Source organism: Hyla sarda, chromosome 9 (assembly GCF_029499605.1).
Source record: "Hyla sarda isolate aHylSar1 chromosome 9, aHylSar1.hap1, whole genome shotgun sequence".
NCBI lineage: Eukaryota > Metazoa > Chordata > Amphibia > Anura > Hylidae > Hyla > Hyla sarda.
In genome coordinates this window covers 32,457,343-32,469,715 of record NC_079197.1, presented here as the reverse complement: position 1 = coordinate 32,469,715, position 12,373 = coordinate 32,457,343, and the positions used below count along the sequence as shown (strand labels likewise).

The 12,373-nt window shown below is 49.8% G+C and overlaps 1 protein-coding gene across 1 annotated transcript in view; it reads left to right on the top strand.

The window, feature by feature from the left end:
• Nucleotides 1-12,373, top strand: part of ADGRD2 (adhesion G protein-coupled receptor D2) — a 199,284-nt gene that overhangs the window by 128,972 nt on the left and 57,939 nt on the right. The window contains exon 23 of the mRNA XM_056539057.1: nucleotides 9,331-9,389. Coding sequence (XP_056395032.1) covers nucleotides 9,331-9,389 — 59 coding nt within the window. The remainder of the gene's footprint in view (nucleotides 1-9,330; nucleotides 9,390-12,373) is intronic.

Here is a 12,373-nt window from a genome sequence, read left to right as displayed (position 1 = left end):
CAGAACCTGAGTCCAAGAAGGCCACTGCTGAGAAGGAGGAGTTGGCGGAAGGAGAAATCCGCACAGGTACAGTCAGACGTGGAGAGGCAGAATTCACACCAAGTGTTGTTTCACCTTTGTGAACTAAGTGCGTGCGTTTCTCCTGACGCGGAGGGCGGATAGGACAGTCTTTTAGGAAATGTTCAGTACTAGCACAGTACAGGCACAAATTCTCATTTCGGCGGCGAGACCGATCCTCTTGCATAGCCTCCTCAGCGGAAGGCACAGGAACAGATTGCAAAGGACGTTGGAAGAGAGGAGCCTGGGAGAAAAGCCACCTGGTGCGAACAAGATCCTTTTCCTGACAAAGTTCCTGGCGTCTTTCCGAGAAACGCATGTCGATGCGGGTGGCCAAATGGATTAGTTCTGACAGATTAGCAGGAATTTCTCGTGCGGCCATGACATCTTTGATGTTACTGGATAAGCCTTTCTTGAAGGTCGCGCAGAGGGCCTCATTATTCCAGGATAGCTCAGAGGCGAGGGTGCGGAACTGGATGGCGTATTCACCCACAGAAGAACTCCCTTGGACGAGGTTCAGCAAAGCAGTCTCGGCTGAAGAAGCCCGGGCTGGCTCCTCAAAAACACTACGAACTTCAGAGAAGAAGGACTGGATAGTAGCGGTGGCGGGATCGTTGCGATCCCAAAGCGGTGTGGCCCATGACAAGGCCTTTCCAGACAGGAGACTGACCACGAAAGCCACCTTGGACCGTTAAGTAGGGAATTGGTCCGACATCATCTCTATGTGTAGGGAACACTGGGACAGGAATCCACGGCACTGTTTAGAGTCCCCATCAAACTTGTCCGGTAGAGACAGGCGGAAACTGGGAGCAGCCACTCGCTGCGGAGGAGATGCAGGAGCTGGCGGAGGAGATGGTTGCTGTAGTTGCGGCAGAAGCTGTTGCAGCATAACGGTCAGTTGAGTCAGCTGCTGTCCTTGTTGCGTGATCTGCTGTGATTGCTGAGCGACCACGGTGGTTAGGTCAGCGACACTAGGCAGTGGGACCTCAGCAGGATCCATGGCCCAATCTACTGTCAGGATCCGGACTGGAATGCAGAGAGGACACTGGAGGTGGATCCTCTGTGTCAGTGGGGTGATGGCGTGGGCCGTACCAGGGGAACGGAATCTAAGGGGTTACTGGTTTTCACCAGAGCCCGCTGCAAAGCGGGATGGACTTGCAGCGGCAGGTTACCCCCAGGTCGTTCCACCTGATAGCGACTCAACCCCACTGACAGCTGAGACAGACGCGGTACACAGGGACAAGGCAAGAGCAAGGTTGAACGTAGCAGAAGGTTAGGGCAGGCAGCAAAGGGTCGTAGTCAGGGGCAACGGCAAGGGTCTGGATACACAGGCTTGGGATACACAAAACGCTTTCTCAGGGCACTAGGGCAACAAGATCCAGCAGGGACAGGAAGGGGAAGTGGGTATAAATAGTGTAGGGAGGTGATTAGAACTAATTGGGCCAGGCACCAATTAACGGTGCCCTGGCCCTTTAAATCTCAGATCATCGGCGCGCGCGCGCCCTAGGGAGCGGGGCCGTGCGCTTGGGATGAGACAGACACAGGAGGAGGGTGAGTAGAACAGGGCGCGATCCGTGAACGGGTCTGACCCGTCCCACGGATCGCGTTCCCGCCGGCACGAACACAGCAGCGATCGCGGACAGTGACCGGAGCGCTGCTGTTACTACAACACCGCGAGGGCTCCGGGGAAGCCGCGGGACCCGGAGCTCTCGGCGTTACAATAGCGTGCCATATACTTAATTTTTTTCTGTCTCTGTGCTAAATTCAGTGTTATACCACACGTTATACACCTGCCGGTGTATGAAAGAAAAAAAAAGTTTTTCCTGCGTACAAATACGCTTAACAGTGGCCTTATCATTGCAAAGGGCCTACATACAAGCAAATAGCATACCATATACCACCTTTTTTTTCTGTCTCTGTGCTAAATTCAGTGTTATACCACACGTTATACACCTGCCGGTGTATTAAAGAAAAAAAAAGTTTTTCCTGCATACAAATACGCTTAACAGTGCCCTTATCATTGCAAAGGGCCTACATACAAGCAAATAGCTTGCCATATACTACCTTTTTTTCTGTCTCTGTGTTAAATTCAGTGTTATACCACACGTTATACACCTGCTGGTGTATTAAAGAAAAAAAAGTTTTTCTTGCGTACAAATACGCTTAACAGTGCGCTCATCATTGCAAAGGGCCTACATACAACCAAGTAGTGTACTATTTAGTACCTGTATTTCCGTCTCGGTGCTAAATTCAGTGCTATTCCACACATTAGTATACACCGGCTGGTGTATACAACAACAAAAAAAAGAGTTTTTTTCTGCGTATAAATACGCTTAACAGTGCGCTCATCATTGCAAAGGGCATACATAGAACCAAGTAGTGTACTATTTACTACCTGTTATTCTGTCTCTGTGCTAAATTCAGTGCTATTCCACACATTAGTATACACCTGCTGGTGTATTTAAAAAAAAATAAGTGTTTTTTCTGCGTAGAAATACGCATACCAGTGCGCTCATCATTGCAAAGGGCATACATACAACAAAGGAGTGTACTATTTAGTAACTGTTATTCTGTCTAGGGCCTATATACTTTGAAAGGACAGCCGTAAGTAATCGCCTGCTGCTGTTCTATACCCTCATAAACGCACTAAGTATGTCAGGCAGGGAAGTGCCAGGACGTGCACAAAGAAGGGGCAGAGGCCTACATACGTCAGGCAGAGTTGGCAGCAGACTTGGGGCGAGTGGCAGCAGGAGTCGCAGCAATAGGCCTGAGCTCCCTTTAACACCCAGCGGTTGTGTCGTCGACCCATCTCTCCTTGTCAATTGGTTTGCACACTCATCCCCATCATCCCATGCGACATGTGACAACCCCAGTCAAGAGTCGGTGGGTTCCTCAGACACAACCCTCAGTTGGCATGGCCCGGGAGCAGTCCCCGTAATCCCATTGCCTTTGTCCTATGCGGTTCCCTCTCCCAGGGAATGATCCAATAGAGGACAGTCAGCAGCTAATGGGCAGCCAAGAATGTGAGGAGACATGCGTCGCTTGCTCCGCAAGGTGGGCAAGTAGTGATGCGGAGAGTGACGTGGGAGGCGGTGTTTCAATTGTTCAGGGTCCTGAGGCAGACACTGTTGTGGAACACGAGGAGGACATCAGTGACGTGCACGCATCTTTTGATGATGATGAAGCCGATCGCAATTGGGAGCTGGGTGCAGAAGCCGGGGCTTCATCATCATCAGGAGAAGAGATTTGCTCTTTGTCTATGAGGCAGCAAGGCGGTAGCACGGTGCACGGTTGGCAATCAGTGTGGTGGTGGCAGTAGTGGAAATTCAGGAGCCAAACGTGCCAGGGGGAGACCACCTGCTTCGCGGCAAGCTACCATTCAGGGAGGTAGTGGTAAAGGGGTTCCTGGAGACGGCGCCAATAGCAGAGAAATAGTGCGGACTGCGGGTGGGAAAATCAGCTACTCTGCGGTGTGGTTGTTCTTCATAAAGAATCCGGAGGACCTTAGCGTAGTCACATGCAGAATCTGTCGGCAGAAAGTGAAGCGTGGCCAGGGTCCCAATCTCGGGACCGCAGCCCTGCGTCAACACATGATTCGCCACCATAAAGCGGCCTGGGATAACCGTGGCTCCGATGTAGTGGTCCAGCCTGCCGCATCACCCAGTGGCCATCCGCTCCCTCAGTCATCCAGCCAAGGCTCCACCACCTCAGCCAAAGGGAGCATTGTGTCAAACTCTCCTTCTTGCGCTCCTGCTTCTTCCGCTCGTAGTCAGCCATTCCGCCAACAATCGATCGGCGAAGCCATGCCCAAGAGACAACAGTATGCACCCACTCATCCAACGGCGCAGAAGTTGAATGTGCTCCTGTCCAAGTTGCTGGTGTTGCAGTCCCTCCCTTTCCAACTGGTGGACTCTGCAGCTTTCAGGGAATTGATGGCTTGTGCCGAGCCGAGGTGGAGAGTCCCAAGCCGTCACTTCTTTGTGAAGAAAGCAGTACCAGCCCTGCATAAGTTTGTACAAGAGAAGGTGGGCCAGTCCTTGAGCCTGTCTGTGTGTTCAAGAGTGCACGGCAGCACCGACGTTTGGAGCTGTAACTACGGGCAGGGACAATACATGTCTTTTACGGCCCACTGGGTAAATGTTGTTCCTGCACAGCCACAACAGCAACTTGGACAGGTCACACCGCTTCCTCCTCCACGCTCTCGCTCCCAGGCAGTTGGTCCTTTTACAGTGTGCGCCTCCTCCTCCTCCCCCGTGTCCTCGGTGGCCCTTCATCGTACCACGTGTGTAGGGCACAGCGGTGTCAAGACGTCCTTCACATGGTTTGCCTTGGCGAACGGAGTCACACAGGGGAGGAACTGCTGAAGTTCATTAGGGAAGAAATCCTAGTATGGCTTACTCCGTGAAATCTGGAAATGGGAACCATGGTGACCGACAATGGGAAGAACATTGTGGCCGCGCTGCGACAAGGAAGTGTGAAACATTCGCCCTGCCTGGCACACGTGTTGTATCTGGTTGTCAAGAAGTTCATCAAGTCTTCACCCCATTTGCAAGATGTCCTGACAATGGCAAGGAAACTGTGCATGCACTTCAGCCACTCGTACACCGCCAAGCACACCTTGCTTGAGCTGCAGCGTCAGAACGGTATCCCACAAAATAGTCTCATTTGTGACGTTGCCACACGTTGGAATTCCACTTCCATTTGTTGGACAGACTATACGAACAAAGAAAAGCCATCACAGATTTTTTGATGATACAAGCAGATAGGAGTACTCCCCTGTGTTACTTCAATGTAAACGAGTGGCAGCTCACGTGACACCTGCCGTTTGCTGAGGCCCTTTGAGGAAGCCACATTTTTTGTTAGTCGTTCGAATTACACCATGAACAACGTAATTCCACTCCTACATTTACTCCAAAAAATTATTGAAAACATGGCTGGTCACGGCAATGGAGACGTTGCGCCTACATCAAAAGGCTACATGAGTCCTGTCGGGGATGAACTGGAGGAGGATGATGAGGGGCAGAGCGGAGCACAGTTTACGGTGGATGAGATGGCCGGTGTTTCTGGTCATTGGACAGGAGAGGAGGAGCAGGAGCAGCCAGAGGAGCTGGAGGGTTATTACGAGGGAGGCGAAACAGAGGACCCAGGCACCATGGCAGTATGCAGTGGAGATGGAGGCAGGTAGTCCCAGCAAGTCACTGTCACAAATGGCACGATGCATGCTGAGTTGCTTGCGTAGTGACCCCCGAATTGTCAAAATTCGTCAGCACGACGACTTCTGGATCTCCACCTTATTAGACCCTCACTACCGGCCCAGAATGGGGGCCTTTTTTACACCCACTGAGAGGGAGAACAAACTGACCTACTTCAGGGAGCTTCTACGTAGTCGGTTGGCCGATGCCTATCGGCCACATGGTCCATCCACTTGCAGGTCTGACTCGGAGGGCCCTCTGCGCTCACCTTCCATGGCTGCTGGGGAGGGGAGGGGTGGCAGGAGCAGTACCGGCTCAATCAGCAGCAGCCTGAGTCTACAGTCGCTGATGAGTAGCTTCCTTCAGCCGCATAGTGAAGCTACTCATCAGCAGCAGGTGGACATGGAGCAGGACCTGAACCAGCAGGTGGTGGCTTACCTCGACATGACCCTGCCAACAACTGTTGAAGATCCGCTGGACTTCTGGGCAGCCAAACTCGATTTATGGCCGCAACTAGCGGAGTTTGCCCTGGAAAAGCTGTCCTGCCCGGCCAGTAGTGTGCCATCAGAGCGGGTGTTTAGTGCAGCCGGGGCCATAGTCACCCCAAGGCGAACTCGTCTGTCCACTAAAAATGTGGAGAGACTGACGTTTGTCAAGATGAATCCAGGATGGATCAGCCAGGATTTCCAGCCACCAATGACAGATGGGTCTGAGTAGATTGACCATGCTCCTACAACAAAATTTTCTCTATTGTGGTTGGTTATGAAACCCTCTGGGGCTGACCTGGGCATTGTACGGCCCGCTTGCCACATACGGCCCTTTGATTGGCTCTGACCGGCCCACGCTGATTGGGGGACAACTATGCTGCCTAAACTGGGGGACAACTATGCTGCCTAAACTGGGGGACAACTATGCTCCTAATCTGGGGGACATCTATGCTGCCTAATCTGGGTGACATCTATGCTGCCTAATCTGGGTGACATCTATGCTGCCTAATCTGGGTGACATCTATGCTGCCTAATCTGGGGGACAACTATGCTCCTTATCTGGGGGACAACTATGCTCCTAATCTGGTGGACATCTATGCTGCCTAATCTGGGGGACAAGTATGCTCCTAATCTGGGGGACAAGTATGCTCCTAATCTGGGGGACATCTATGATGCCTAATCTGGGTGACATCTATGCTGCCTAATCTGGGGGACAACTATGCTCCTAATCTGGGGGACATCTATGCTGCCTAATCTGGGGGACATCTATGCTGCCTAATCTGGATGACATCTATGCTGCCTAATCTGGGGGACAACTATGCTCCTTATCTGGGGGACAACTATGCTCCTTATCTGGGGGACAACTATGCTCCTAATCTGGGGGACAACTATGCTCCTAATCTGGGGGACAACTAAACTCCTAATCTGGTGGACATCTATGCTGCCTAATCTGGGGGACAAGTATGCTCCTAATCTGGGGGACATCTATGCTGCCTAATCTGGGGGACAAGTATGCTCCTAATCCGGGGGACAGCTATGCTGCCTACTCTGGGGGACAAGTATGCTCCTAATCTGGGGGACATCTATGCTGCCTAATCTGGGGGACAACTATGCTCCTTATCTGGGGGACAACTATGCTCCTAATCTGGTGGACATCTATGCTGCCTAATCTGGGGGACAAGTATGCTCCTAATCTGGGGGACAAGTATGCTCCTAATCTGGGGGACATCTATGATGCCTAATCTGGGTGACATCTATGCTGCCTAATCTGGGGGACAACTATGCTCCTAATCTGGGGGACATCTATGCTGCCTAATCTGGGGGACATCTATGCTGCCTAATCTGGATGACATCTATGCTGCCTAATCTGGGGGACAACTATGCTCCTTATCTGGGGGACAACTATGCTCCTTATCTGGGGGACAACTATGCTCCTAATCTGGGGGACAACTATGCTCCTAATCTGGGGGACAACTAAACTCCTAATCTGGTGGACATCTATGCTGCCTAATCTGGGGGACAAGTATGCTCCTAATCTGGGGGACATCTATGCTGCCTAATCTGGGGGACAAGTATGCTCCTAATCCGGGGGACAGCTATGCTGCCTACTCTGGGGGACAAGTATGCTCCTAATCTGGGGGACATCTATGCTGCCTAATCTGGGGGACATCTATGCTGCCTAATCTGGGGGACAACTATGCTCCTTATCTGGGGACAACTATGCTCCTAATCTGTGGGACATGTATGCTGCCTAATCTGGGTGACATCTATGCTGCCTAATCTGTGGGACAACTATGCTCCTAATATGGGGAAAACTGATGCTTCTGGCCTTGTAAAGGGTTATGAAAACCTTTTGGGTACTGCAAATGCATGATCCAGACTCATTCTGTGTCTTTGAGGAACTACTTGCCTCCCTGGTGCCTCTGGCCTTAAGCCTTACATTTTTGGATGTTTAGCAGTAGCTAAATACATGCTTAATGCAAATTTCAACAATGACTGTTAAATTCTCGGCGCTCTGCCAGGGCCTTCTCCTACGCCGCCTGGGCCGATCCGAGGACCTCACTAACCAACTCACTAACTAATCCAATCACTTATAGCAACGGGCGGTGTGTACAAAGGGCAGGGACTTAATCAACGCCAGTTTATGACCCTCACTTACTGGTAATTCCTCGTTTTAAGGTTAAATAATTGCAATCCCAGATCCCTATCATGAACTGGTTTCAGCGTGCAACACGCACCTTTCCTTGAAAGATAGAGACACGCTAATCCGTTCAGTGGAGCGTGGCTGTGGCCCCGGAAATCTGAGGGCATAACACACCTGGTATTGCTCGATCTCGCAATTGATCGTGCAAAGGTAGGGGGTTATTAAAGCCTCTTGGGTACTGCTGAGGTCTACTCCTGACTGCTCCTGGTGTAATGTATGGGGTAATTAAACACTCTTGGGTAGTGTATTTTTTTATTTATTTACTGATAATTTTATTGGTATTAAAATAGAATTTTCCAGAATGCTAATTGTTACACAACGGAACTCTTGTTGCGTGTGATTCTTTTATGAAAATTAAAAAAATAAAAATACTGACAGGGATCTGCTTCATGATTTTGGGTGAAAAAAGTCCTTTGGTGATCTGATCTTTTGGAGACACATATTGAATTAGTTTTTGTAAAAAAATTTCAAACATTGTGTGGTTTATTATTTTTGAGAAGAATGTCTTTGGGTGGTCCACCGTCCTGCATGATAGAGTCTTGTTAACTGTTGGATATGCGCTTGTTCTTACACAAAGGTATTTCTTTAAAAAAATTCTAAAATATTGTTGTTTTTTGGAGGGGATTGTGAAGCCCGGGTGTGTACTGGTGCATCAGCCAACTCCAGGCTGTGTCCTTCAGGCAATATATGGGTTCCTGATGCCGCAGAGGTTGGGCCTGGGTCTGGAAATTTCAAATTTTTGGATAGCGGGTGCTACCTATGAGAAATCTTTGTCAAAAATTTCATATATTGTGTTTTTTTTTTGTGGGGGGATTGGGAAGCCCTGGTGTGTAGTGTACTAGTGCATCAACCAACTCCACGCTAAGCCATTCAGCACAGCGTGGTCTCCTCTTGCTGCCAACATGTCCACGCTGTGCCATTCAGCCACTATATGGTGTCCTCATGCTGCCAACACCTCCACGCTATGTCATTCAGTCACTATATGGTCTCCTGACACTGATGCCACCACCAGGCTCTGTCATTGTGCTGCTGTGCGGCAGTGATTCTAAGAGTGATGCCGGTAATCTGCATGCTATTCTGAATAACAGTATTATTTCACTACCCCAGCACACTCAATATGCGTTTTAGGACATAGCAAAGTGTTCTATACCCCTATAGAGGCTGTATGTAGGCTAGAAATAGCCTTTTTTAATATCGATTCGCCGCAAACAAATTCGGATCGAAACTAACTTTTCGGGAAAATTCGGCGAATCGGCCAAATCGAATTTTTGAAAAGTTCGCTCATCTCTAATCATGATCTACCTGAATCTTTCCCAAATTTTGCACATTGCTCATTCATATAGTCAAAAAAAAAAAAAAAAAGACTAATTTCCATTTTAATGTTTTTCAGGACATGTGGTCTCCAAGAACCCTGTTAGCATATATTCCATCTTGTCAAGTGACAACGCAGTGAGTATCTATCGCCAGGGCTGTTCCTTTTTTCTTTTATTAGCTATTATTTGACAGCAGAAACAGTTCTCAAATTGTATCGGGTAACTATACGCTTAGCTTATGGTAGCAGACTGCGGTACTGAAAAGGCTGTCCCATTTAGCAAAACCCCTTTATATGACCTAATAGGGAATTCAGTGTTAATTGAAGGGTGGGGGCGAGTCATGTTCTAGATCCTCATCCAGATTCAAGTGAAAAGCAATACCATAGATCTTCTCTTGCTCAATATCTCCTGTCCTTTCCTGCATTACATCCATAAACCATTGATTTAATAGGAATCATGAAATGCTGTATGGTTCAAGTGGTGTCGCTGCAAGAAAAATGCACACATACTGAACACATACAGATTATGCCTGGTTGCTGGGGGGGGGGGGGTTCATGGTCAAGACACTCTGCTTGTGTGTAAGGTTACCCGTAGGGATGGGCCAATCAAATCTGACAAATCAGAATTCATTGCAAATTTCTGCAAAAATTAAATTTGCAATGAATGCGAATATTGCCGCGATTCAATTGCGCAAGTCGCTTTATTAAACTCCATTTAGTGTTGTCCAGGCTCCAGGGCTTCTAAAATGGCAGATCCACATGTGAGGACATGGGGCAAAAAATCCTGGGAAGGCGGGAAGGTGGGATGACCCTTAATCACATGCAGCATGCAGCCTATCAGCAGCCAGCCACCCCTGTGATGTCACAGCCCTTATAATCAGCAGCCATCTTGCGGCCAGTCACTTCAGCCTTTTATTGCAGAGGGAGAGAGAGGGACAGAGAGCAGTGTGTTGCACAGAAAAGCATTTTTACAGCAGCGATTCACCTCAAGCCGAAAACCAGCCTATAATCACTGATAGGGAAGGGAGTGAGATTGAGAGAGAGAGAGAGAGAGAGAGAGAGAGAGAGAAAGAGAGAGCACTGCAGCACTGGTGTGTACAACAACTGAATAGCTAATAGTAGGCAGCCAGTTATGGTGAGCAGAGAACTAAAAGCATATTGTCCTCTAGTAAGTGTAACCTGTGCATACATCTAAATGGTGTACCATTTTGTTCCTGTTAAAGTCTTAAGGCCTAGATACTGTGAAAGGCCAGCCAAAAGTACACACCTGTTGGTGTTGTAGACAAATACTGTTTTAAGAGGAGTGGTAGAGGCCTAAATTCATCAGGCAGAGGTCGCAGCAGACTAGGGGCGAGTGGCAGCAGGAGTCGCAGCGAGAGGTCTGATCTCCCGGTATCAGCTAGCAGTCGTGTCTCGACCAGCAACCCATCTGCCATCATCGATTGGTTAACACGGTCATCCACTTCATCACAATTGACATCTGACACCCCCAGTCAACAGTCAGTGGGTTCCTCAGTTGGCATGGCCCAGAAGCAGTCCATGTCCTCCCATTGTCTCTATCCTATGCTGTTCCCTCCCCCACAAAGTATCTTATGCTGTGGGTTCAGCTCCACTATTTAGTGAGGGTGATCTACTAGAGGACTGTCAGCAGCTACTGCCCAGCCAAGAAGTGGAGGCGACATCCGTCGCTTCCTCCACTAGGTGGGCAAGTAGTGGTGAAGGGAGTGGCATGGGAGATGGTGTTGCGAGCTTTCAGGCTCCTGAAGCAGACACTTTTGAGGAACCTGAGGAGGACATCAGTGACGATGAAGCCGATCGCACTTGGGAGCTGGGTGCAGAAGGGGCTTCATCATCATCTGGAGAAGAGGGTTGCAGGTTGCCCGTGAGGCAGCAGCTGAGCCCGTAAGGTGGTAGATCTGGAAAGTTTGGAGCCAAACACCCCCACCTGCTTCGCGGCAGCCTACTTTCCTGGGAGGTAGTGGAAAAGGGGTTCCTGGAGTCAGCAGCAGTAGCAGTCAATCAGTGCGGACTGTTGGTGGGAAAATCAGCTACTCGGCGGTGTGGCAGTTTTTCATCAAGCATCAGAGGATGTTAACTTGGCCACATGCAAGATGTGTCAGCAGAAGGTGAAGCGTGGCCAGGGTCCCATTGTTGGCACCACTGCCCTGTGTCAACATATGCAGCATCACCATAAAGCAGCCTCGGAGAACCGTGGCTCTGATGTGGCAGTTCAGCCTGCTGCATCACCCAGTGGTACATCGCTCCCTGTTTCAGCCAGCCAAGGCTCCACCACCTCAGCTGCAGGAAGCTGTGTGTCACACCCATCTTCTGTCGCTCCAGATGCTCCTGCTCCTCCTACTTCAAGTCAGTTATTCCGCCAGCAATCCATTGGCAAAGCCATGTCTAAGAGACAACAGTATGCGCCCACTCATCCAAAGGCGCAGAAGCTGAATGTGCTCCTGCCCAAGTTGCTGGTGCTGCAGTCCCTCCCTTTTCAAGTGGTGGACTCTGCACCTTTCAGAGAACTGATGGCTTGTGCCGAATCAAGGTGGAGAGTCCCAAGCCGTCCTTTCTGTGCAAAGAAGGCAACACCAGCCCTGCACAATTTTGTGGAACAGAAGGTGGGCCAGTCCTTGAGCCTGTAGGTGTGTAGCAAAGTGCACGGCAGCACCGACATGTGGTGCTGTAACTATGGTCAGGGACAATACATGTCCTTTATGACCCACTGGGTGATTGTGGTTCCTCCACAGCCACAACAGCAACTTGGACAGGTCACGCCGCTTCCGCCTTCATGCTCATGCCGTTGGTCCTGAAACACTGTGCGACTCCGCATCCTCATCCTCCACTATGTCCTCAGCCTCCACTGCATGGACAAGTCTCAGTGCCCCTCATGCATGCCCTGTGTGCCACATGGTTTGCCTTGGCGAACAGAGTCACACAGGGAAGGAACTGCTAAAAGTCATTCATCAAGAAATCGAATCATGGCTTACTTCACGAAAACTGGAAATGGGAACCATGGTGACTGACAACGGGAAGAACATCTTGTCTGCACTGTGACATGGAAGCCTGAGATATGTGCCCTGCATGGCACACATGTTCAAACTGGTTGTCAAGTGGTTCC